We start from the raw sequence: 25,000 nt of genomic DNA, 5'->3' as shown, positions 1-25,000 counted from the left end.
TACTCTAGCATCAGACTTGCAAATGCAGGGGAGGAACTCGGGATCTTCCAGGTTTCCCATGAAGTACATGACAGTTTCATGGTAAATTCAAATCATGGTATGAGATTTTTAAAAGGAGATTTCTGAAATTTCCTAATGCAAACTGTGACATCGCCTTTGCCAGAATATTGATGCGCAGAGATTGCTCAACTGGAGCTCAGTTTCAGGAGGTGTCAGCTCCTACTGCTTTCTTTAGATACATCATTCTTTGCTTCAATCTGCATGAATAACGACTGGAGACCCAGCTGCTAAACCAGCTAGTCCATCTGTTACCCCCTGTTAATAAATGTATTATTATGTTCACTCTCTCTAAAAAGCTCATGATTCACTAGGATTGTCTTTTGGGAAGACATCTACTGAAGTGCACATATAAATGTGGCTGTGGTTCCTATCTTTAGTAGCACAGACATATTACTCAGTATCTTTTTGGAGTCTTTTCTGCACGATGGTAACATGAAACTGGTCCTTGAGGAGGAAGTTTTTCAGTTGAGACTGCTCTAGAAAGCTTAATAAGATTCAAAGTCAGGGGGCCATAACAAATCCTAGTGTCAATCCAACGTTTTTGTCAGTGCAAAATCTGACTCTTCCATACCTCTCACTATGATGCTTTGTGTTCAGAACACGAATAATCCCAGGCAGCGCACAGCTACCACCAGTCTAAAATACACAAATTAGACACAAGATCACAAATGAAACGGCTGTTTACACAATTATAACCAAAGAGATAATTCTAAAATACAGTATTCAGGTACACAGGTTTTAAAGAGTACAAAATGTCATAAATTTTTCCTTTAGTACAGTTAGGGTCATTGCTAGGACAACAATCCTGGAATTCTGCTATCTTGTTTCACAAAAAGAGAGGACTGATTCAGTGTTTCCAACCCTCTGCTTATCTGCAGTTAATGAAATAAAATTTCTTTCCGCTTTTCATTTGGTGAAACAAGTCAATTACATTCAACGGAGGAACCCCTCAACTCCTTTCCTCATAAGCCTTGATGTGGAACATCCATATGCATCTCTTTAACATGGGAACTGATGATTTGTTTCTTAAAACACAATTTCATGGTTCCAGTCATACAACACTTAAGGCAAACAGAGAGCACCTGATGAGAGGCCACCTGACTGGGGACTATTTGAGACTATACTAATGGATGAAAATAATGATAAACCAGAGCAAATAGCACAGCCAACTAAACAGATCTGTCAAACTCTGCCAAACTTTTCCATGACCATGTGACAGGAGATACCAATACACCCACAGACTTTTCTTTATATTCGAGTAAATCACAGATTAACAAAATCCTCAGACATGGAAGTTTCAAGCTCCTCTACAAAGGCCGGTGATGGGGAGCTCTGGGGCCAGGTAGCACTGTTCGGCTCCCTAGTTGCCTAACACCTGCATAAATAAATCTTGGCATCTGATTGAGACACTCACAGATACTGTTATAGCAGTCAGTAAATTACAAAATCAATTTTAAAAATTGTCCCTTGATTGAAGTTAACAGTCAAAGAAAACATTTTATGAGGAGGTGTTGGTTTGGTTTTTTTTATTATTTAAATGGGTTGAGGTTTGGTCAAGTGGAGTAAAACAAGACTTGCAGCAAGTCACAGCAATGGGAACAGTTTCTCTTATAACTATCCTTACAGAAAGCTAGTAAAGCCTTGTTAGTTAAAAACTACTTTTGTCTAAACTGAACTTTCAAAGTCGCTTGAATACACCGGCAATCTGAAACAACACCAATTTCTTCACAGGAAAAATTAAACTTGATACTTGTTTCTGAGAAATAAATGTTTTCTAAAAAGATATTTAAAATCTGTGTAACACGATGGCTTATGTTCCTGTAATTCCCATGTCAAGAAATCTTTTCCGCTCAGGTTTGCAAATATACTAAGTCCTAATTGTAATGCTTAAAATAAAAACTGTATGTATTCTACAGCTTTCTTAACGAATGTTCAAGATTCATAATAAAGCCATATATTCAGTGGTATTATTTCTTCCATTTTGACTCATAGTAATATTTAACAGGAAATCTAACTGTGTCAGTCCAAACCTGTGTTTATGATCTTTCTTCAGTCCACCCTGTTTCTTTTACAACCAGAGGTTTATGGGTCTATACAAACTGCTGTCATTCATTTAAAAAGGTTTTTGTTGCATGGCTGTCTAAATTGCAAATACAAGAAGCATCCTCAGTATTTTCTACCCAGTATGTGTGAACAAAACTTGACATTAGGGTGGGTTGACAGAGGAGCTGCATTTATATAATTTAGCTGGGATAAGTGCAGCAATACAGGTAAGTTATCAGTAAGTGCAGCCATACAGTTAACATTGTCCCAGCAGACGCTACTACAGGACCAGCTAATGTACATTTAGTCTTTCAGATATTCCCTTTACAGCCATTCTAGATGGTTCTAGACTATTTACAACATTCTAGACAAGCAAGGAGTTGAGTTTTTCAAGCACTGCCTCCATTTATTCATATATAATCACTATGGAAACAAGTTTGAGAAGTGACACACATAAACCCATCAAAGTTGGCACAGATTATTGCTTACGATTTATGTATTTTGCCTACATAAGAAATATGGATGAACAGATTATTTTAAAACCTGAGAAGAACATCACAATGATCGATTTTTTTTTTCTACTACAGTACAAAGGCAATGGGCATTATCACTGATCATTTCACTGTATCAGCGTGCACAGTTAACATTTTCCTCACTGCTTTATTTTGGACTGCACTAACCTTTACATCAGCCTTGGCAGATTTTTTCGCACACACCGCTACACTATGAACTGCAGCTATCACAGCACCGCGTTTTCAGTAGCGCCCCGAGGACCACCCTGCCTATCTCCTACAAATATCTCCAAATACGCCTTCACCCCCTCAAGAGACTATCCACCCTTAACACCCCGTGACAAATCCGCATGATCAGCTAGCTGCTGCCTCACACCCTGCCCCTGCCCACCGCCGGGGCCACTTTCCACACCAGTCCACGCTGCAGGACCCGGCCACCATCTTGCCCCTCTCCTCACGGCCCCGCCGCCGGCCGCACCCCGCGCTGGCCCCCTCGCCGCCCAGCCCGGCCTCAGCTCCTTCCCGCCCCTCACCAAAAGATGAGGGAGAACTCAGGGGGTGTTTTGCCTAGCACGGAGGTGCAGGGAGCCATTTCGGAGAGGGGGACGGAGGAGGCTAACCCCGCGGCCCAGGCGCCTGGACCCGGCCGCCTCCCCCCGCCCGGGGAACCCGCTCTCCCGTCATGCGGGCACTGGGGCTTTAAAAATAACCGACATGGCGGGGGGAAACGCAGCCATGACAAGAAGCCGCTCTGCCCGCCCCAGCTGCTGCCGCATGGCCCGGTCTGTGTCCCTCAGCCCAGCTGCCTGACCCCGCACCCCACCGGCCGGGGCCGCGCGCCCCTTCCCGCCAACCCCCCTTCCCGCCCCGCCGCGCTCCCCCCGCCCTGCGCTGCAGCAGGGGCCGGGGCAGGAAACCCCGTGCGCAGCAGCCGACGCGGGGAGGGGGGCAGAGCGGGAGGAAGGAGCCAGGCGCTATCACGCAGTCAATGGTGCAATATCCTTCCGCGCTCTGAGGAAAAAGTAGTTCCACGCTCCCCTGGCCTCGCGGCCCCGTGTGGCTCGGAAGCTCCTTTCAGAGTATCTCAAACAGCGGGGTGACGGGAATCTCTCGGGAAGAGGGCTCAATCCGGAGGGTTTCATGCTTTTTTCCTTGTGGCGTGATGTGTATATCCATGCGCAGAGCAGAGCGAAACGAGTCCGGCGGCGGGCGGATATATAAAGCGCGCGCCGCGGAGGGCTTGCCTTTTCAGTTGAGGACAGAGCTCCTGTTCGGAACATGTCAGGCGGCTCCGCGGATTATAGCAGGTATGGCGCGGCGTGCGGAGGCCGCGGCCCCTTCCCTCATAAGGGGGGTCGGTGTATTGGGCCGGGGAGGGGGAAAGAAGGGAGGTGGCGGGGGAGGAGGGGGTGCCTGCGCCCTTGAGGCGGCGCCTGGGGGTGGCTTGGCGCTGCGGCCAGACAGCGCCTGGCGTCCCGGCCCCTCCCGGTTCTAGATGTTTCGGCCCTGTCTCTCCCCTTACTCCCGGTTCAGCGAGGATTTAGTTCGGTTCTTTGGGGCTTGCCTTACTGTTCTCGATTTTTTTAGCAACCCTCACCCCTTAAAAAAAGCTATTTTTAATTTAATTGTACTCGCTGATCTAACCCGCAATTTAAAGGTTTGAGCGTGGATTTGAGCTCAGGGTGTGTTTTTTCGTAAAGGTCTCTTCCCCCGCCCGCCTTCGGCCGTTGGTTCGCCCCGGCTCCGCGGGCCCGGCTGGGGGCGAGACCATTTTTTTTGGTTGGAGGGGGGAGGGGCGCGGCCCCCCGGCGGTCGCCCGGCGCCTTCCTCAGCCTGCGCGCAGCGCCCGGTTTGCGCAATCCCAGGGGTGGAGTTCTCGCGAGAGCGGCGGGGCGCTGAGGCGGGGCGGGGGCACCGCAGCGCAGCCGGCATCCGCCTCCCCCCGCCCCCCCGCCTGGCGCCCGGCGCCGCAGCGGAGCCAGCTCGAGTGCGCAGCGGCAGCCGCGGCCCCGCTCCCTCCCCGCAGCTGCGGGCCCGGCGTGCGGAGCCCCGCCTTCAGCAGCTGCCTTCCGTGAGGGGGGCGCTGTGCGCCGCCGCATGCGGGCCGGGCCGCGCCGCCTCGCCCGTTGAAGAGGCAGGGCCGTTTGTCCGGCACCGAGCCGTGTTTTTCTGGTGGGCTTTTTTTTTTTTTCCTCTGGAGCCTGAAATTGCGCTGGGAGCTGCGCTGTGGCTTGAAGGCTGGGATGGTGTTCTGCCGCACTGAGAGCTGAGGGCTTGGCTCTGTGGGGCCCGAGCCGGTGGGGAGAGGGCAGGATTTCTTCCGTTGTTGGCAAAATATCAAAGCACCTGCTAGAATGATCTTTCACGGGTTCCAGATATGGCTTTTGGCAGCTTCTGGTGTCAGTGTGCCTTCTGCGTGTTAGTTGCTACTGTGTTAACAGCTTGTTCTTCTTGGTGACAGAGACCATGGCGGCCCAGAGGGAATGGACCCCGATGGTGTCATTGAGGTAGGTGAATGTGAACGGACTTGGGAATTCAGTCGCTAATGGAGATGGGTGTTGGGTCTAATACTATTTTTTCTTCCTTATTACAGAGCAATTGGAATGAGATTGTGGACAATTTTGATGATATGAATTTAAAAGAATCCCTTCTAAGGGGAATTTATGCTTATGGTTTTGAGAAGCCTTCAGCTATTCAGCAGAGAGCTATTATTCCATGCATCAAAGGTATGCAGGTGACTCATTTGTTACCGACATCGGATGATTAGGAAAGCGTTGTAAAACGCTTATTTTTATTAGTGTGTGATAATGCCTATTTTTAATTCTTACTGAACAAGTGATGTGATGGTATACCATCTTTCGGGACTGACCTGAAATGGAGAGAACTCTTTAATACTGATCACTTTTTTCAAAGTGAATAAAATTAAAACTAAAAACATGAATGACCTGTGTGGGAGCAGTAAATGTGTATCCTACTTTTTTTAGGGTATGATGTGATTGCTCAAGCTCAGTCAGGTACTGGCAAGACAGCCACATTTGCTATTTCCATCCTGCAGCAGTTGGAGATTGATCTCAAGGAGACCCAAGCACTAGTATTGGCCCCTACCAGAGAACTGGCTCAACAGGTATTGATAGAGTAGTTAAAAAAAAAAAAGATGCTTGTGTGTTGCATAGGTTTCAGGTTTCACAACTGTGAGACAACAGACTTAAGGGGCTGTAACCAATATCCATTCAGAACCCTTTTTGTTTTGAGTTTGGGGGATATAAACTGGCTTCCATTCCACAAGTTTCTCTGCCTGCTTGAAAAGTCAGGTTGATGCATGTGGAGGGGATGCTGGGGCAGGGATGCTGGAGCCAGTTGCGATGCTGTGTATAGTTTTGAGGAAGCATCTTAAGTACAAAAACAAAACGCAAGATAATTTCATTAAAGCACAGTGTTCTGAGTGGAAACAAACAAACATTTTGGGGAAGCTATTTGAACTTGCGTGCAGTTGTGCAACATGAAAACTGCAGTGTGCATGCAGTCACTTCATTGTTCTTGTACCTTTGTGATGTTTCCTGACTGAATGTTACTGCATGTCTGCTTTGCCTTCAAGGCTTGGTATTTTGTATTGCTAAGTGGGAGTGTTTAACAAAACTTACAGGAAACTTGATTTTTAGAATGAATGAATGTCAGTAACGCAGGGTCTTAAGATGAAATGTTGAACAGAACTTAAGAGTAGGAAATTATTATATACAATTTGCTGTCTTTTTCAGCTAGAATATACTGAGATGCCAGTGCTACAGTTTTCTTCACAGTAAAACTAAAATGAACAAAGTCAGACAAGAAAGAAAAGAAAAAAAGGCAGATCAGTGAAATTGAAACCTCAAAGTAGAACAAAGGCTGCATCTTCTGATCAGAAGATACTGGTGAGGTGAAAATTTAAAGCCTGGCATATAGCAGCGCACTAGTACACTCTTGTGAACTTCCTGCAAGTGCCTAATCTGCAGGCCTCCGTAGTTAAAAACTTGAGTTTGCTTCTGGAGGCCCTGCTTTAACTTTATAACAGCAGGTGCGTGGCTGTTACTACTTTAGCTAGTTCAACTAGTTAAGGACAAAAATTTGACTTAAGTGCCCCTCTGACTTGAGCTTTCTAGTGAAGAGTAACAAGCAGTTGGGTAAAATCATTAGCAACTCTTTTGTAACCATTAAGAACTGCATAGTCCTTGTTCACACTCTGTTTCCAAAGTCCATAGCACCGGTGATAACAGGGCTTAATTTTCAATGTACCAGGAATTACTGCTAATGGAAGGGTTTTATTCTAGATTCAAAAGGTAATTCTGGCCCTTGGAGACTACATGGGAGCAACATGCCATGCTTGTATTGGTGGTACAAATGTTCGCAATGAAATGCAAAAACTTCAGGCTGAGGCTCCACACATTGTGGTCGGAACTCCAGGGCGTGTGTTTGATATGTTAAACAGACGCTATCTTTGTAAGTATGAATTTAATTTTGCTCTTGATGATAATTTCCAATATAAATTTCACACCCAGTAAGTGCTTCAGTAGTGTGCTGGCTGGCATTGTAGACCCTTGTGCCTGTAAAGCTTAGCTCTAAAGGAGAGCAGCATTTACAAAAGTGTTCAGTGCATTTCTGAAACTTCATGAAATTATTTCTGTTTTTAAATAGCACCTAAATGGATCAAAATGTTTGTTCTGGATGAAGCTGATGAAATGTTGAGCCGTGGATTTAAGGATCAAATTTATGAGATCTTTCAAAAATTAAGCACAAACATTCAGGTACGCAGATTTGATTAGTGTAGCTGAGAACTGCTGAATTTTCTCTAAATCAAAATTGGTGTCCTAGGTATGTACTAACACCAGTAATGTGTTCTAGGTTGTGTTGCTATCAGCTACAATGCCGATGGATGTGTTGGAAGTGACCAAAAAGTTCATGAGAGATCCCATACGTATTTTGGTTAAGAAGGAAGAACTGACTCTGGAGGGTATCAAGCAGTTTTACATTAATGTTGAAAGAGAGGTTGGTATCTGTTGTACTTGCTCTGGCTCAAAGAATTAAGTTCTCTTACCTTCTTGTTAAAGCACTGTACTAAAATTACAGAAACTGAGGCTGAGCTTTGGTTTCTGTAGTAATGCTAGTAGAGTACACGCAAGAAGAAGAAAAACTGTGCACTGGATCAAAAATGACTAGGGTGGACCTCTTTCTTAATGTCCAGTGTCCTGTGTCTTGAGATTTGGTGCAACAACTGATTCAGAGACTGTGCGTAGTGTCCTGTTGCAACTTTACAGGTTGTATCAAATGTAATTGCATGCTTAATTGGTTATTGCTTTTGAGTTCTACTCCTGATTTGGCACTCATTACATACTGAACTGTCAGTGGTATGATGCATTCCCAATCTTCTTTGTTCAGGAGTGGAAGCTGGATACTCTCTGTGATTTGTATGAGACGCTGACTATTACACAGGCTGTTATTTTCCTGAACACAAGGAGAAAAGTAGACTGGCTTACAGAGAAAATGCATGCCAGGGACTTCACAGTCTCAGCTCTGGTAAGAAGTGATGTTTACAGCTTCTGAAATGCCATGTATGTACTGAAAAATCATGAGCTGTATTTGAGTGAGAAGCAGGAAAGTTATAATATAGCTGTGCAGTGCTGTATTATCGTTCCCCCTGCTTAAAGAAAAATGCTTCCTTCTATCCCTACCTGCTTTGTTTCCACGGCAGGTAGGGACGCTGGGTTCCATACATCCCTTTGTGTTTTAAAGGATATTCCAGTCTGGTGTATTGGAACTAATAGTAATTAGCAACTTTTTAAACTCTACAGCATGGTGACATGGACCAGAAGGAGCGTGATGTTATCATGAGAGAGTTCAGATCAGGATCCAGCCGAGTCCTGATCACCACTGACTTGCTGGTGAGTATTAATCTTATAAACTGAACACACTTCTGTGTAAACCTGGTGCCAAAAGCTTCATAATTCAGTGAAGGTTCTTATAGCCTGAACTATTTGGAGCTTCTTGGAAGAGCAAAGACTGCGCTCCACTATGGACTACACAGTTGTAGTTCATGACTAACATGTGGTCGACAGAAGCATGGGATAAGTAAGTTAACCTGCAGCCCGTGGCTGGCATTAAAGACTCTGTATTGCTTTTCAGGCTCGTGGCATTGATGTACAGCAAGTGTCGTTGGTTATAAATTATGACCTGCCGACCAATCGTGAAAACTACATTCACAGGTTAGTTAGTTGGCTCTGTCCTTTTGTTGGTGTGCTGCTATGTGGAGTGTCACATCCTCTACAGAAATCTGCACAGAACCTCGCTTGTGTTTTTCCCCTCTAGTCCTTGGCAAGAACGGGAGGTGTTGTGCCTATATTTGTACAGGAAATGAAAAAAAGCCAGCAGGAAATAAAACTGGATGTGGTTTTGCTTTAAAAAAAGCCCTGATTTGCACAGCTATGGTTCTGAAACAGGGAGGAACACAACTTCTGGAGAACAAAACAAAGCACTGGGAAAACTTAGATGTGTTGTGAGTTCAGTGATGGCTGATCACCCTTTGAGATGTGGGGAAACTGGCAGCTACTGAACTACCATTTTGTCACGTAGGCTGTGGAGTAGGATGAGAAAAAGTGGCACAGCGTCTCGAGAGCAACATGAGCTCAGTCTGTAGGTCCTAGCTAACCTGTGTCTGCTGCTGCTCAGTGACTGACCAGACCTTAATGCTAAGCAAACTAGTCATAGAGGATTGACGGGACTGGCTTTACGTGCTTCTGGTGGCCCAGCTGTGTTCACGTTTCGTGTGCCTTGTTTGCTCTTGCTGTGGCTCCTCTTACAGTGGGATTCTTTCCTCTGGTGTGTCTCTTCTGGCAGCAATTTTGAGTCTTGCCTGCCCTAGGTTTAATTATAGTGACTGGAAGTAAACTGCTTTGTTACTTCCTATAAAAAGACAATAAATACAGGAGTTGACAGCAGCAGTTAAATGACACAAGATGGTGCTGATGTAATTTAAGATGTGGATTCGTAAGCAGCACAGTTTGAATAAAGAGCAAGTTGGTATTTATTTTGTCATGATCGTTCGCTGTGTTTTGTGAGCCACTTCTGTGTATTTAGCTTTTGCTGACTGGGTGCTTTATTGTACAGTCTGCAGGAAGGCAGACCTGCTGGGTGTGACTAAACTGCACACTGTGACACAGATAGCGGCTGACTTGGGCTTACACAATAACACAGCTTGGATTTTTGTGTTTAGAAAACAAACAGACTGTAAGTTTTCCCACTGGAAACAGTTACATTGAATTAAAACTCAGTGCTGTTCCGTGTTACTGGATAGGATTGGATTAACTTGGAACAGCCTCGTACCTTCTGTCTGCCATGTGCTTGGGGTTGGACGTGTGTGGTATATGGGTGTGCTGGTTGAGCAGAGGGGAGGGAGACTGAGCCAGCACTTCCTACCACAGTACATGTCATTAATTATCTTACTTTGCACCCAAAATAGTGATGTTTTCTGCTCTGCGCTACTCCATAGGATGGCTGCTGCTTCTGTCCTGGTGGCACCAACTGCTAGTTTTTCCTGACTAGATGTTACTTCGGTAGCAGCTGGTCTTGTAAATGCAGCGTAACCTGGCCAGTGGCAGATGAAAGAGCAGCAGTTAAGGAATCAATCTCGCAAACATTTTAAGCAGCTTAGCATTGTTAACTTGTCGTTAAATGTGTTTTCTCTTTGTGCAGAATTGGCCGGGGTGGTCGCTTTGGCAGAAAAGGTGTGGCTATAAATTTTGTCACTGAAGAGGACAAGAGAATCCTGCGAGACATTGAGACTTTCTACAATACTACAGTGGAGGAGATGCCGATGAATGTGGCTGATCTCATTTAATCCCCGGGATGAGGTGGTTTTGAATGCAGTGCTCGCTGTTGCTGAATAGGCGATTCACGTGCATCGTGCTTCTTTCTTTGGGGATATATTGAATCTTGTCTCAATGCTCATAACGGATCAGAAATACAGATTTTTGATAAGAGAAGCGACTTTTTGTCGTGAGCTCTTGTGGGGAAAGCCATTGGCTTTATCCACTTTAGGGTTAGACTGTTGGGGTTGGGTGGAAAGTCATGGGGTCTGTAAATTTTTTCTTTATTAGAAATTTATTTCCTAGTTCCATAGAAGTGGTTGTGTTAGATGTTCTTTATCATTTAATAATTTACTTATGGACTAAAAGATATAAGTGCTGCATAAAGTCAGCCAATTACGTTAAACTAGCCTACCTTCCCTTACTGTATGTACTTACACTTCAGACTGAATTGGAAAGGCCTTTCAAAATTTAAACTTTTATAAGAGCATTAAAATGCATTTTTGTTTCATATGTATTTATTCAATAAAGTATTTAATTAGTGTAAGTGTGATCTGGACCCTGTTGCTAAGCCCCAGCAAGCAAGCAATCATACTATTGTCTTAGTTAGGGTTAAACCCAGTAAAATTTGCCATATTGCACATGTCTTAATGAAGTTTGAATGTTCAATAAAATACTTCTATATTCACTTAAATTGTAAATAATTGCTTCTTGGTTAGAGAGGGGTGCCTTGCTTAGAAGGGAGGAGGATGGTGGTGGCTGACCTGTCTCAGGTTGGGAGCCCTTCAGGGGAGCTGTGGGTGGTGGTGGCCAGACCTGCTGTGCTTTAGCAGGTCCAGGGCTCCTAGGAGAGTCCCGGCTCTGTCAGTAATGGCAGGGCTTGGTTTTTGAGTAGTAAATGAGCTTGGAGTGCCAGGGGCTCAGACCCATCACACGGGGCCATCACAGACATGTGTCCACACCACTGAAATAAAATACTCCCCTCAGAGCAGAAAATGGCTGGCTTAATCAGTACTGGCTTGATTAAAAAGCCTACTCCGCTGCATTATGCTTGCTACCAGCCCACTGTTGGGGGGGTGTGGTTTTTTTTTTTTAATTGCATTGAGGAAGGCAGGGACAGTAGTAAAGATACTGGGACACCCCAGAGAAGGATGGTCTTCAGGCAGGTAACACTTTAAAAACTGGCTCAAAAAAACAACTTCTTCAGAACGTAACTGACCTTTGTCACACCTTTTTTTCTTCTTTGTAGCTTGAGCGAGGTAAAAGTGTTGCAGTACATCTAGTAGAAAGTGATTTTTGCATCATTAAAGCTGAGGAGTCTGATGACACAAGATGGAGGTGGCATAGGACACCCCCTCAGGAGCTAGGTGCAGCCTAAAGCTTTGTATGCGGTGAAGTGATGGTTCCACCACATCAGCACTCCAAACCCAAGCAGCATGGCCTGGAAGGAACAACTCGTCCTTTCTCTGCTTTCAGCTAAGCCCTTTAGTATGTATACACTTCATGCATTTACCTTTCCCTGTGTAAGTCTACAACAACCACAAAGCAGGAGCATTACTTGGCCCCTCAGCAGCCAGAGATCTCTCTTAACTTCTAAAAAACCAGAATCAAGTACTCCAGCATGAGCTTTTCCAACTGCTGAGCAGTCCTTTTATTGGAAAAAAACAAACCAAAACAAAACAGTACAAAAGTACACGGTCCCTGCTCCACCCCCAGAGGCTGCTCTGCCCCACTGCCGGGGTGGTGGGGGGTTAAGTGGTGTGCGTTAGCTGCTGCATCACCAGGGCACAGAGGCTCACCAGCTGCAGGTATTCATCTGCACCATCTGCCAAGCATTTGTCCACTTCCTGCAAAGAGAAGAGAAGGTAGAGCCCGTTTAAATAGCCGGGGAAGGCGGCCTTGCTGGTCTCCATCTCCTTCAGGTGGCCAAGGGGTGGAGATCACATCCAGGGAAGGATGCACCATTTGCTCTGCAACTGACTGCTGGGAGCATCGCTGCACGTCATCGACACCACCTGCCTTTCTCCAGTGAATTTAGCAAAACTTCCCACACAGCCATCTAGTCTTTTTGGTCAAAATTTAGCAAGTTAGTTCATTCTTTGTTTGAAAAGGCCTATTTTATACACCAGAACAACAACTTGCATTTTGCAGCTCCTAATTCTTTTTTCAGTGCTGACTTAATCTCATCTTTATTCTCCCTCCCACCTTTTATTAAAACACACCCAACCAAACCCACAAACCTCTTGCCTGAGTCCCATTCCCATTACAACAATATAATGTAGCTAATAATTCACTCATCTAAATAGGATTTCAGTTCCTTCTCATGGAATTTATCAGGACAAAAATTCAGGTTCTACCAAAGAAACTTCCAAAACTAAAAATAAATCATGTACACTTCTCGGGGGAGAAAATGTGTAAAGAAAATTAATCAGTGGAGATGGGTATTGGTGGTTTGTTTTTTCTAACTCGAGCTACAAACTTACTGCAAGTTTCTCGACTATGACAGATTTCTGCTTGTCACTGTAATCTTCGCTCTCAACAACAGTATCATGCAGCTGGTTCACAAGCTGAGCAACAGCGTACCCTTCATTTATGACATTCTGTGTCAGGGAGAGAGGAAAATGGAAATAATTCAGCAGCAGAAACCCCACAAACTGGAAAACCAATCTGAAAAACTCTGTCTGAACTGAAAGACTGTCCTGATAAGTATTATGGAGCTTTTTAATTTGAGGACAAGTCAGTAGTCTGTGCACAGCCCAGCATCCTGCCTGGCAGCAACCCGAAGGGAGCACCTAGGAAAGACTGCAAGCGCATGGCAATAATTTTGCCCAAATATTCTTCCAGCTTCTGACAATTTACATCTTGGGGATTTTATAAGCTAGAGACATTTTAAACATTTAATAACCTCCACTAAACCTGTCCAAACTTATTCTAAAATTGGGAAAGCTTAACATCCACAGTATCAGGTGGCAGTTTCACAGCCTCCACATTTTAAAGTGCCACCTACTCCGATTTGTTTTCTTCATCTGGTAGCTACTAGCTTCAGGCATACAGAGATCTGTAAGGCCAAAACTTTTTTAATAAAATAAAAACCATGGCAACTAAAGATAGCTTTTTTTTTTAAAAAAAAAAAACAGTAGTGCCCAGTTACAAAAATGGCAAGTAGTGAGCACAGTAGGCCATGAAGCCATTTAGGCAGACAGCAGTTCATAAAAATAGAAGAAGAGTTGTTGCAACCTTATTTTTCTGTACATCAAAATATACACCCATGCTTTACAGAAGTACGCATTCAAATTGTGTCAATTGAGTATCAAGCGCTAATATTTGAAACAAAACCCCACGATGAAGTACCTACTCCAGAAACTGGAGAACAGTTCCAAACTATTACGTTAGATTAGATCACGGTTTGAGGAAAGACTGCTCCAGCTCCAAGGATTTAGAAAATCTGTATCATCACTTCTTAAGATCAACGCGTTTTCAGACATCCTGGTAAGTAAACGTGAAAGTGTAAGGCAGTGACATCTGCACAGATCCTTGCACAGCAACTCTTAAGATCTGCTGCAAGTTTACCAGAGAAAAAATTCCAGACTCAAAACCAGAGGTCCTGCCAAAACTATCCGATGAGGCTCAGCCAAATAAAAAGCAGGAGGCCAACCGATAATGGCTTTTTTTTTTTTTTTCCATACAGGCATGGGACGTTTCACTGGAAGAAAGAATGGGATTTCAAATCCAGTTCAGGACCACCTGAGCCTCCTTTAAACTCATGAGATTTGGAATTTCCCAGTCTTCAAAGAGAGTAAGAACCTTTTCTGTATCAAAGAAAATAAATCCACATCTGTAAACCAGCAGCTTGTGCCTCCACCAGCAAGATCTATTTTAAGCCACTGCAGTTTGTACAACAAACTTAATCGCTAGTGTAATGTAAGATTAACATGAAATATTTTAAAACTGAGACTTACTACAGCTTTATTCAGATACTTCTTATCTAACACAGCTTCTGTGTAACAAAGAAGGTGACTAAGTCCGGTCCATTGAAGACACAGTTCTAAAGGCCTGATGAGCAGAAGCATCTTGCTAAGAGTTCCTACTCTGCCTAGTTCAGCCTGACAGCTCCACACGTCATCAGTTTAACTCAGGAGAACGCCAGAATCACATTGGTAGGGAATCTTATTTGCAGCTTTGACAGCTCTTCCTCAGAAGGGAAAGAGCAGAGTACTAACTAGTAAGAGCCAAGCCTTCTGAAACGGGCACCCTTAACTGCCTTGAGGCCAAGCTCCGGCTGCAGCCCAGCAACAAAGGATGCACAGGGCCACGACCTAGAATGACACCCAAGCTAGAGCACTAGGAGGACTCTACCTTTGCCAGGGTTTCCAGTTTCTCAAATGAACCACTCCGGCAGACAGACAGCAGTTCGTCAATGGTTTCTTTAGGGATGACCTGTAACAAGAAGTTACATTTCTTAATTTCAACTTTGTACACTTAAAATTCAAATCGATGCTTACAGTAACAGACACAAACTGTTATGAAGGAGGCCATTGTAGCATTTCATTCCTCTGCACGCCCAGCCACTTTCAAGCAAGCATATAAAATGGACCAGCTAACTTTTAAGAGACTAGGCTAATATTTGCCCTATATTAGTGATATTAAAATAAAAACTATATCATGATAGTGAACTGTCAAAGTCACCTTCATAAATCTAACACACCATCGTTTATTCAGGACATTGACTAAGTGGAGGACCTACTTCAGCAATTAGATCAGCCAACGCTCTCTGTACTGTTCTACACCAAAGCAAAACAGCAAACCAATTTTCTCTCCAGTGATGCACCAGGGATATACAAGAAAAAGCCCAATGCAACAAGATCACATGATAAATCAGAAGGAAAAAACCCGACAGATGCCATGATTTAGCTCTGAGCTGGGAGACACTGCCCACATTCTCCCCTCTACTCATTGTCATTCCTGACAGTAGAGTGTCTGGACAGTTCAGTTTCAAAGCTTCTTTACCAACCTTTTGCACTAAGGTCACTCAAGGGCCACAAAAGTTATGTACAACCAAGAACCTGAAGTCGTTCTGAAGATGTAAAGTTGGGTTCCTTTGGTTTAAACAAGCATTTATTGAATGATGGAATTTCATGCTTGTCTTTCCTATCGTTACAGTCAACCTCTTCCAGGTTTCTTAGAAACTGTGATTTATTTGTAAGTGAAACACAGCTCTTTTCTACAGTTAGATACACAAAACTGTACGACTTCACTGAGAAAATTGTTTAAAACTGATCTGTAAAACATGGACAGTAGCAATTGGCTCTGGTTCCACCAAAGTGAAATCATCACAACCCTTACAATTGGGTACGATGGTAGCACCTTCAAGAGAAGTGTGTCCATCATTAAAGCCCATTTATTTTTCAGCTCCTCAGCTCCTAATCTCACATTTCTTTCTTTAGGGGGTGTTTTGTTGCTATAGGAACACCTTCACACAAGTTTCACTAAATGTATTTCCTCTCAGGTTTCTCCTGTCCCTGTCAGTATTATCTATGTCATTCTAGAAGAAATCACTGCTATTTTGTTAATAAGCAAGACCCACACAGATCCTTGAGGAGACACTGTCACTGTCAACGTTGAAAACGAGCTGCTACTGAAAGTCATTCCTCTATGGTGTTTCCAAACCATACTTTACAATTGTCTATATTTTTATACACACACATATATACCAAAAAGCCATTCTAGTCTACTGTCCCACAAAAGGCAATACATTTTCCATTCATGGGTAGAGTATTTCAACTTCAGTTTAAATTATAAGACTATTTTACAGTTTTCTTTGACATACAGGATAAGTTTCTAGCAACTTGCTATGTAATAAGTGTACAGAATCACACAGTCTTTAAAATTCTAGTACCATACTGCAACACTCATGTATGAAACAACTTTTTTAAATCAAACTGTGAGCAAAGGTAGATACAGATAGCAAGTAGACTTGCTACGTAAATGTTTTTCAGACTAGTTACAGGAGAAACTGTGAAGCATAGCTTACCCCAGCAATTTCAGTGACTATCTTGCCTGTGATCTCTTTCCCACCCATTAGGCGAGTGGCACTTTGAAGAAAAGTAATTGCTTTTCTTAAGTCCCCTTCTGACACTTTAACAAGGTATGATACTGCCTGAAAAATAATGTCAGGAAATGCAAAGTTATATTTCACTGTTGATTAGAATCCACTATACTTTATCAGCACATTGATTTTAAAACATCAGGTAGTGCCTAAAGCAGATTGTCGCAGACAGGCACAATACACAAGTTAACACAACCTCTCTACTAACACAAATGTGTGCTGGCAATTTCAAAATGAAAAATGGTTTAATGCAAGTATGCTCAGCACAGAACAAAACACCTACAGTTTTGCTTCACTTTTCCCTGGTGAACATTTCTTTGGTTTTAGGAAGTATCAAAATTCATCCTATCTATGGAAGGAGATTAATATCTAAATGAGTTTGTATATTGTATTTAATACACTTGAGCAGTCTGGAAAAGTATCACAACTTAGCCCCTTTCACTGCAATGCAATTATGCACTGGAATAAGCAAAAAAACCCCAGGGCAACCATGAAGTTACCTCACTACTGATTTTCACATGTTCCTTCTCAGAAACGTCCAATAGCCTCTGCTGTTGGATTTTGTCTGACAAAGGCTTGAAGCGGAATTTGGAGCATCGAGATGTTAAAGGTTCAATTATTCTGAAAAGTAGAAAGGTAAGTTTTTGGTAACTGAATGCATGGGTTAAATTCTTCCAGACAAAGCTAACAAGGCAGAAAAGGGCAATGTAACCTTAAAACTGCAACATTGTAAAGAATAAAAGTGGAAACCTAAACACTGTCTTCAGACTTGCATTCCCATAGCTACGTCTCTTAACTGAAAACTACGAAAAGTAGGTATCAACCTCTTGGGGAAGTTGGGGGGAGATAAAACAAAAAAGCAACAAAAAAGAAAAAAAAGATATCACAGTACAGAAAGAGCAACAAGTCCAAATAAGCAACAAATTCCATACATACCTGCTGATGTAATTACAAATAAGGCAGAAGCGTGTTGTTTTAGATTCTTTTTCCATTGTCCGTCGTAAGGCTGACTGGGCTGCTGAAGTCATTGAGTCTGCTTCATCCAGGATTACAATTTTAAAAGGAGGACAAACTTTACCACTGAAAAATAAGAAATCTGTCATCTAGAGACATGCAACCTATAGACCAAGGTGGGGTGGGGGGGAAAATCATTGCAAATAGCAAGTCATATTTTACTTAACTATTTATACCCAATAAATAGAATGTATTCAGAGGTTCAATCTTTTTTGATTATTTTTAGATAAAGGACTAATATTTGTAATAAAGGGAGGACAGAGTTCTTACAGAAAGACCAACACTTAAATACTACAAAAGTCCTCAAAAATATGTAGTCTTGCTTTAGGTTTCTTCTTTTAATAACTAATGCAGATGTTTTTACAGGCCTCCCAATTCAAAGACTTCAAAGAACACTGCAACAGACTAATTTCAGTACACACTTATTTCTTGCCAGATAGAAGCTGCATGCCAGGACTTCCTGCTGCTTTCCAGTTTTTTTCCACACATACAGCTTCACCTGCATGAGGCTTCTCACGACCTAACCCCAGAATCTTGTTAGCATCTTATAAACTAGCATCTCTCTTGTATGAGACGCTGCTGATTAGAGGCACTAGGGAAGTAACTTCCACCACAATACCAAAAAAAGCTTTCCTATGGCACTCAGACAGCTATCACCAAATCCAGGAAGCTTGATCTTCTGGGATTTTCCCTCTGCCTCTCTCAACAGCACTAGTAAAAGTTCCTCCCAGGTATTCAAACTCTAAACATGAAATTACATTAAGTCAAAGTTTAGCCAAAGCACTGTGTGTTGCAAACTTCCGGGCAGTGCTGACCCATCATTTATATTAGAATTATAAAGTTAACCTATACAAAACCAACCACATGCTTTGTCCTAAGTGAGAGGGGTCTGATCCAGCACTTACTCTGAACAGCTTCCAGATGCAGTTAGTTGAGCAAAAGCCTTCACTTTTTCCCGAATCACTTGTATTCCTCGTTCATCAGAAGCATTTAACTCAAGGACTCTTTGCCGGAATAATTCAGGCCTGCAAAATTTTTATTACAACATGTTAGCTGCTAACTCTTGTAATGATATATTACAAAGTATAACGACAACCCTTCTGGCCTCTTTGACTGCCAGGTATTATTATAAATAATTTTATTATTTTTTTATAACATCAAACCACATTCTCATCAGTTTTTTGCTTACGGGTCACTGGATGCACTGCTCAAAAAAACTCCCAAGTGCTACAAGTGAGTTGATGAACACAGACATGATGAATTTTAGTCCAACTCCCAGTATTACTTCTAGACACAATTCAATAGCGCATAACGGAAAGATCACAATTCAGATATTTTATGAAGTACTTTGAGATCTAGGTGTAGCTAACTTAAAATTGGAATTCCTTTACAAAGTTCAGGAAGACATATGCAAGCCATTTTTTTTCATGCTTTTGCTACAGGGTTACATGGCTGCTAGCCTGAAGTGGTTTAGGTCTATACCGGTAACTGAAATCAATTACTTGTGACAGGACAAATGAGAAAGAAATCTCATGCTACATCTGAATTAGAACGTGAAGATATTCCTGAAAAAGACCTAGAAATTACATAAGAACAGGCAATGACCAGAGGCACTCTGTCACATGTTTAGAAGACGTGATAGTCAATTGCACCAAAGCAACTTGATTCCAGCTTACCCAAACAGTTCTCTAGCAGCTGCTAAAATAGTGGAAGTCTTTCCAGTTCCAGGTGGGCCATAGAACAACAGATTGGGAAGCTGAAACACAAGGCACTATTTTCAAAAAAAGCAAATAAACAAACCACACCACAAACAGGAAAACCTACTGAAAATCTGAGCACCTAATAGAACAAAGTATCTACTCCTCCTAGTAAATAATATAAAGTCTTTCAGGCCTAGGTCATTGCACATAGCGCTCTAAAAAAGTAGGACAAACAGTTGCTGTTTATAACACAGCATGAACAAGCTGTTATTTAGTGGCACCATCACGTGTTGTATCAAAATTGATACTTCAATTTATATTTTATTCTGATATATTCACTCCAGGTCATGTCTGAGGTCACTAAAGCCTACAGAACTTATTGTTATGACTGCAGCGACATGTAAATTTATCCAAGAATGCCAATCAAATAGTCCGGATAATACTAGCAGTGCAGCTGTCACACAACCTGTCACAGGTTTACTATCCCTTACTTTCTCAGCTCCCCAGATTGCCTTTTCAAGCCACGCTGAGAATTCTGTGCTGCCATTAACTCCACTGCAGTAAGTACAAGGGAGCTTGTGAATGCCTGCACTGTACTGCAGCCAGTGCAATGCAGACACAGCCTAACGCTAATCAGAGAGATGCTTGCAACAACTGACTGGCAAACTTCCACATCCATCCAAGAATTTTTCAAAAGGAGGAGACCAGTGCCATTTCTTAAAAAGATTAGGTTAACTGATCTTTCAAATAATTTAATTAATAACCTCAGCAGGAAAAATATGAATGTATTAAAGAAACATGCTGACACAGGAAGATCAAAGCAGCACAATGAAGACTGCAGTAATAATTACAGAATGACATATAGCAGCACAAAACATAAAATCTCACAATTTGAGAATACAACTGCATATCTGCTAGATCTCTGGAATTAACCAGCTGGAATAAAATGAAAACTGACTTTGTTTTGTCTGTCGGTCAGAGGAACAGTACAAGCTTGTGTAACATGATTGTCCTAGGACATGTGCTTTCAATACAGATGGAAAATCATTATCATTAATACTAACAGGGGGCTAACAAGACTTCACCTGGAAAGCTACATACAGTTCAGGTCATCCTTAGCCAAAGATAGTGAATCCAAACTGGGAAAGGTGACCAAAGGAGTGAAGAGTCTATCTTATGAGAAGTGACTTTTTGTGAAGAGTTTGATTTAGTTAGCTCAGCAGAACAGAAGCAGAGATGGAATATCACTGATCTCCATAAACATATCCGAGCAACACAGGGACAATGAACAAAGTTGTCATAAACCGAATTTGTGTAAGTTAGCCATGACTAAATTTTGGCTGACATCAAAAAGCTTTCTAATTAGCACAGGAGTGATAGCTTTCTATACTACTATTTCAAGTAATCCTTCCTACAAACTATCAGGCTGCACTTTAAAACTGCTGCCTTTGACAGCAGGGGATGTTCCAGCCCTAGAACAAGAATTCAAGAGTCCCCTCCGATCGATAGCAAAAAGACAAACTTCTCAGTCTGACTTGATTTCCAGCCCTTAATAAAGGTTCTATATTTAAAGAGTCAACTAAAATTAGGTTAGAGAATTTTGTGCTGAATATAGCAAGCAATGCAGACAGAATGGGAACAGCAAAACCAAAGACATCCAAAGAGCAGAGAAAAATGCATGAGTAGGTAATCCACAATCAGAAAGTGAAATAGAGACAGCCCAGTTTGGTAACAAACATCCCATTTTAAGAACTAGGGCAAGACACAGAGAACAGACTCAACTGTGTATATTCTGTAAAAGTACAGACAGAAGAATTTCAACCTTCAATCAACTTACTGTAAATAAATCCATTTCAAATTTTGCTTGTTCTTTCTGTCAATCATTTGTTGCTTGTTTCCCTAATTACTAAAAAGCAAATGGCATCCAGTACTAACAGAGCTTTTTTCTAGTTTAATTAGATACCACAACATTGTTATCCCCCCTCTATCTTTTGGGAAAACTCCAGGGAGAGGAAATGTTTACTGAATGACAGCAGAAAATCAACAACCATGTTAGGTTAGCACACTGGAAGGGTAGACATTTTTGTGGAGATACATGATTTCATGCCTCTGTGCTAATTCTACTAGTTCTCAAAACAAGCGTTAGCAGTAAAAAGTTATAAGAATCTGTTTCCTAATTCCATTAAACCCATACTTTACTACTGTTTCTGTTTCAACCTCATTTATGCTTGTTTCTCACTGAAGTTATCACCAGCATTTACACTACTTTTTCACCAAGCACAAACTAATCCTTTATGTAACTGTGGCAGTATTTTTAAACAGACTGCAACCCGATCCGGTTATCCATTTTTCCATGCTTGCCAGGGGTAAGCAGAATACCTGCAGGCACCACATGCTTATGGGAAAGTTACCACATAAACTTCTAGAAAAGGAGTGGGGTTTGCAGTTTAAGTACAAGTGAAGATGTAAACTGCAATGATAATCCTATACCTAACTTTTCAGGTATTAGGATATCATCAAGTAAATGAAAATTCAAGAATACTATGACACTTGTCATTTTCTTTGCAAAAAGCAACAACAAATCAACAGTTCTGGCAGACAGAAATCAACTTTTCCAGTTCAAAACAACCTGGACTCTGTCTTCACAGTTTATAACAAGACAGATGCTTGCTATTACAGATGGAGATATATCAGGGACTTCAAAGTTCTGCTCCATTTAGAAGCTCCCAAACCAAGGCCCACAAATACAAGCCAATCAACAAAGGACCTGCTCTCCATTTTCAACACTAAGGTTTAAATAAAGCATATTACACAAACCTACAGCGTTGTCACAGCTGTTCCTTTGATCTCATCAGATCTCCAAATTCAGTAAGAAGTTCTGAAATAAGTACCAGCCACCTCAGAGTTTAAATTATACTTTTGCATTTTTGACAGAATGAGTCGTTTCAAGAGAATGTCCAAATCTTAAAAGCACTAAATATTTTAAAGTACTTGCATGATTTTGTTCTCAAATGCCTTGCTGAGTTTGGGTAGCTGTGGAAAAATACGAAGCCTGTAACCATAAGCAGAAGCTAAAAATTTGTCTTTTTAACTCAGGAGGCAAACAGTCAACACAAGTGTACTAGGTTCATGATCCGAGAAACATTGCTGATCCAGAAGCTGTAAGGTTTTAAATATCTGTTGCTCAAAATAGAACTTCACAACTGATCACCTAAGCGATGTTACACGACTGATATGTCCAGACAGAATAGGTGACCGCACCTCATTTCTCCTTAGTGGTTAGTATTTCCTTACTAATTACCTAAACTCTAAAAATACTATAATGTAGCAGCATTGATCTTGAAATCTAGATTTCTATGGCTACAACATTACATAACAAGGTCACATTGCAACAGCATTCTCACAGTAAACTGAATCTGGAGACATGACCTAAAGTAAGAAATTACACAAATCTTTCCCAGTTCTGTCATACCAGGTTCATTTTGCCTCCCTAATCTCAAACAAATAAGGTACTTGTGCTTTTGCAAGTTCTGATTAAATTAATATGAGTCTATTTCTATCTGAAGATATTAGTCAAAATCAGAACTGCACAACAAATTGTCTCAAGATAAAATTTTCAAATACCAAAGGCTACCCGTGCATATTGCACATCAGACGCACAAGTGAAAATCTTCTTGCATTAAATTCTGAAAGGTCCACCTCAACTCTTGGTGAGCAGCCAGCCGTATCACAAATGTCATTTTCAGAACATCCTTACCAACCACTTCAGCTGGCATTAGCAGTCCATGAAGACAGAAACAGCTTTTGCAGCACAAGAATGACCCTTTAGGTGAAACATGGAGCACAAAAAGTCTCAGCATGTACAAAGGAAAAAGCTGTCCAGACTTACAAACCATTTCTTGGCCACCTACTTTACCTCTCCCTTCAGTCCCTCCACCTCCCTATCACCTGATTTGGAGAAAGTAACTGTCATTCATACTGAATATTTACTACATTTTTATACAAAAGCAAATGCAAGTGTAAACAAAAGCAACTGAAAATGCTCTGCTCATTCTCTTTTAAATTCTTAGGTCACAGAAGCCAACGCTGCAGTGAAGTTAGTGCAACTATCACACTTACCTTTTTAAAGCCACGGAGGCTTACGTGGAAACTTTAACACCAAAGGCTGAGGGTCACTAACTCTCTAAGTAGTAGACCTGGCACTTATAACTTAAATTTCCCTCATTATCAAACAGTACGTTTGTTTTAATGTTCAGCAGTTTCACAGAAGCACTGACAGATCACTAGAACTATTTTGGAATGACTGGCAAGCCAGACTTCTCTATGAAGGAAAAATTTCCCTTCTCCTCTTAAACACATATGTCAAAATTACTAGCTGAATAGCAGTGTAGAGACAACAACAATTTCCAGGTTTCAAGCAACAGGAAGTTTACCAATTGAGCTTTTCCAGAAAAATTCCAAACAGCATCACAAAGCTGACAATTTTACAATGTCTAGAGGGCTGGAAACATCAGAAATTTTACATGTATATCACAACATACTATGAGGAAGTCACTTAGCTTGTTCGTAAAGTACCACTGTAAAAATGATCACTGCAGAGTTAGAAAAGAGAAGTTTTCGTTACCACTGGCAGAAGTTTCTCCCTAAACATACTGTACTGGGTAGACATTATCATTACACTCACATCAGCACCTTCCAAGGACTTTTTCAGTACAGCAACAACTTCATCCTGGAAGGCGACTTCATCCACGTTTTTGGGGCGACTGAATAAAAATACATTAAATGGCAATTTATTAGTTAACAAAGTTTCAGAAAAAAATTAAATTGAGAAAAACAGCATTTCTCTTTCTGATTACATTAGGTACTGAAGAATTACAGCAAATCTTGTAGCTGAAGTCAAAATCATAACAGGAAATCCGTCTAATGCCTCTGGTCTGTATTACTGAAGTGATGTAATTTCTCAGGAAGCTGTTTGTCTATCTCTATTGTAAACACCTGCCTGAGCTGTTTTAGAAGCAGAACTGTGTTGCAGACTGCAATACACCCTGCAAGCTGATAAAAACTTTTCAAAAATGAAGCATTTAATGCACTTCTGCACCGCTTGCCATGGACAATGGAGGCACGTTCTGCTCTGTAGCCCCAGCAAAGGGCTCTCATAGTAGTTCATGGTGCTGGTTCTCTCCCATAAGAAAAAAAGCTAAAGCTCTCCTCCCAGGTGGAGACACCTACAGCTGCAACCCCCTTTGCCAGACATCCACCCCCCCTGCCAAGCACCCCTTCCAGAGCCAACCCCCCCGCCACGACCAGCCACTGTCACCCCGGCCAGTGACCCCACTGCCCAAGAAAGACCCTTACTACTTCTCCACCCAGGGGATGGGTCTGGGCCTCCTGCCCTCCCCGCTGCTCCCTGCTGCACCCCTCTCCTTGGCAGCCACCGGTTTGGTGCTGATCGAAGACGGGCCTTTGAGAAAGGCCTGCATGGCGCCGGCTGGGCTGGGCAGGGCTGGGCCGAATCCGGCCCGGCCGTCACCGACACCTCACAGGCTCGAGCCCCGGCCCGGCCGCTAGGCCGCAGGGCACGCAGGCAGCCCCGCCGCACGGTCCCCACAGACCCCACCACCCCTTCCCGCCGCCGGCCGCGGGTGAGGCCACTTCCGCCCGCCGCGGGCCAATCACAGAGCGCGGCCCCGCCGCGGGGGCGGCCGCTAACGTCGCGCCAAGGGGCCGAGGGCC

At 42.6% G+C, this 25,000-nt stretch overlaps 2 protein-coding genes and 3 non-coding genes across 5 annotated transcripts; 4 read left to right on the top strand and 1 right to left on the bottom strand.

Annotated features, from left to right (window-relative positions):
• Positions 1 to 3,785: 3,785 nt before the first annotated feature.
• On the top strand, positions 3,786 to 11,135 carry EIF4A2 (eukaryotic translation initiation factor 4A2). The gene is made up of 11 exons (XM_056357913.1): positions 3,786 to 3,922; positions 5,077 to 5,122; positions 5,209 to 5,341; positions 5,600 to 5,739; positions 6,920 to 7,088; positions 7,284 to 7,393; positions 7,491 to 7,634; positions 8,025 to 8,162; positions 8,438 to 8,527; positions 8,769 to 8,848; positions 10,335 to 11,135. The coding sequence occupies exons 1-11, from the start codon at positions 3,894 to 3,896 to the stop codon at positions 10,477 to 10,479; spliced, it is 1,224 nt and encodes a 407-aa protein (XP_056213888.1). The 5' UTR covers positions 3,786 to 3,893; the 3' UTR covers positions 10,480 to 11,135.
• Positions 5,449 to 5,519, top strand: LOC130158526 (small nucleolar RNA SNORD2). Its single transcript, XR_008825365.1, has one exon. It is a non-coding gene; the product is annotated as a small nucleolar RNA SNORD2 (small nucleolar RNA).
• LOC130158524 (small nucleolar RNA SNORA81) lies at positions 7,682 to 7,862 on the top strand. The gene has a single exon (XR_008825363.1). It is a non-coding gene; the product is annotated as a small nucleolar RNA SNORA81 (small nucleolar RNA).
• LOC130158517 (small nucleolar RNA SNORA63) lies at positions 8,235 to 8,361 on the top strand. The gene has a single exon (XR_008825356.1). It is a non-coding gene; the product is annotated as a small nucleolar RNA SNORA63 (small nucleolar RNA).
• A 934-nt stretch (positions 11,136 to 12,069) lies between the features above and the next one.
• RFC4 (replication factor C subunit 4) lies at positions 12,070 to 24,887 on the bottom strand. Its single transcript, XM_056358803.1, has 10 exons — positions 24,623 to 24,887; positions 23,952 to 24,030; positions 19,244 to 19,323; positions 18,473 to 18,592; positions 17,490 to 17,633; positions 17,054 to 17,174; positions 16,479 to 16,604; positions 14,804 to 14,884; positions 12,931 to 13,047; positions 12,070 to 12,294 (listed from the first exon to the last, which is right to left on the bottom strand). Exons 1-10 carry the CDS (start codon positions 24,745 to 24,747, stop codon positions 12,199 to 12,201), a joined length of 1,089 nt encoding a protein of 362 aa, XP_056214778.1. The 5' UTR covers positions 24,748 to 24,887; the 3' UTR covers positions 12,070 to 12,198.
• Between the last annotated feature and the right edge of the window lie 113 nt (positions 24,888 to 25,000).

This window comes from Falco biarmicus, chromosome 13, assembly GCF_023638135.1.
Source record: "Falco biarmicus isolate bFalBia1 chromosome 13, bFalBia1.pri, whole genome shotgun sequence".
Classification (NCBI taxonomy): Eukaryota; Metazoa; Chordata; class Aves; order Falconiformes; family Falconidae; genus Falco; species Falco biarmicus.
The sequence above is the reverse complement of the archived record's forward strand: the minus strand, read 5'-3'. Positions and strand labels throughout refer to the sequence as shown.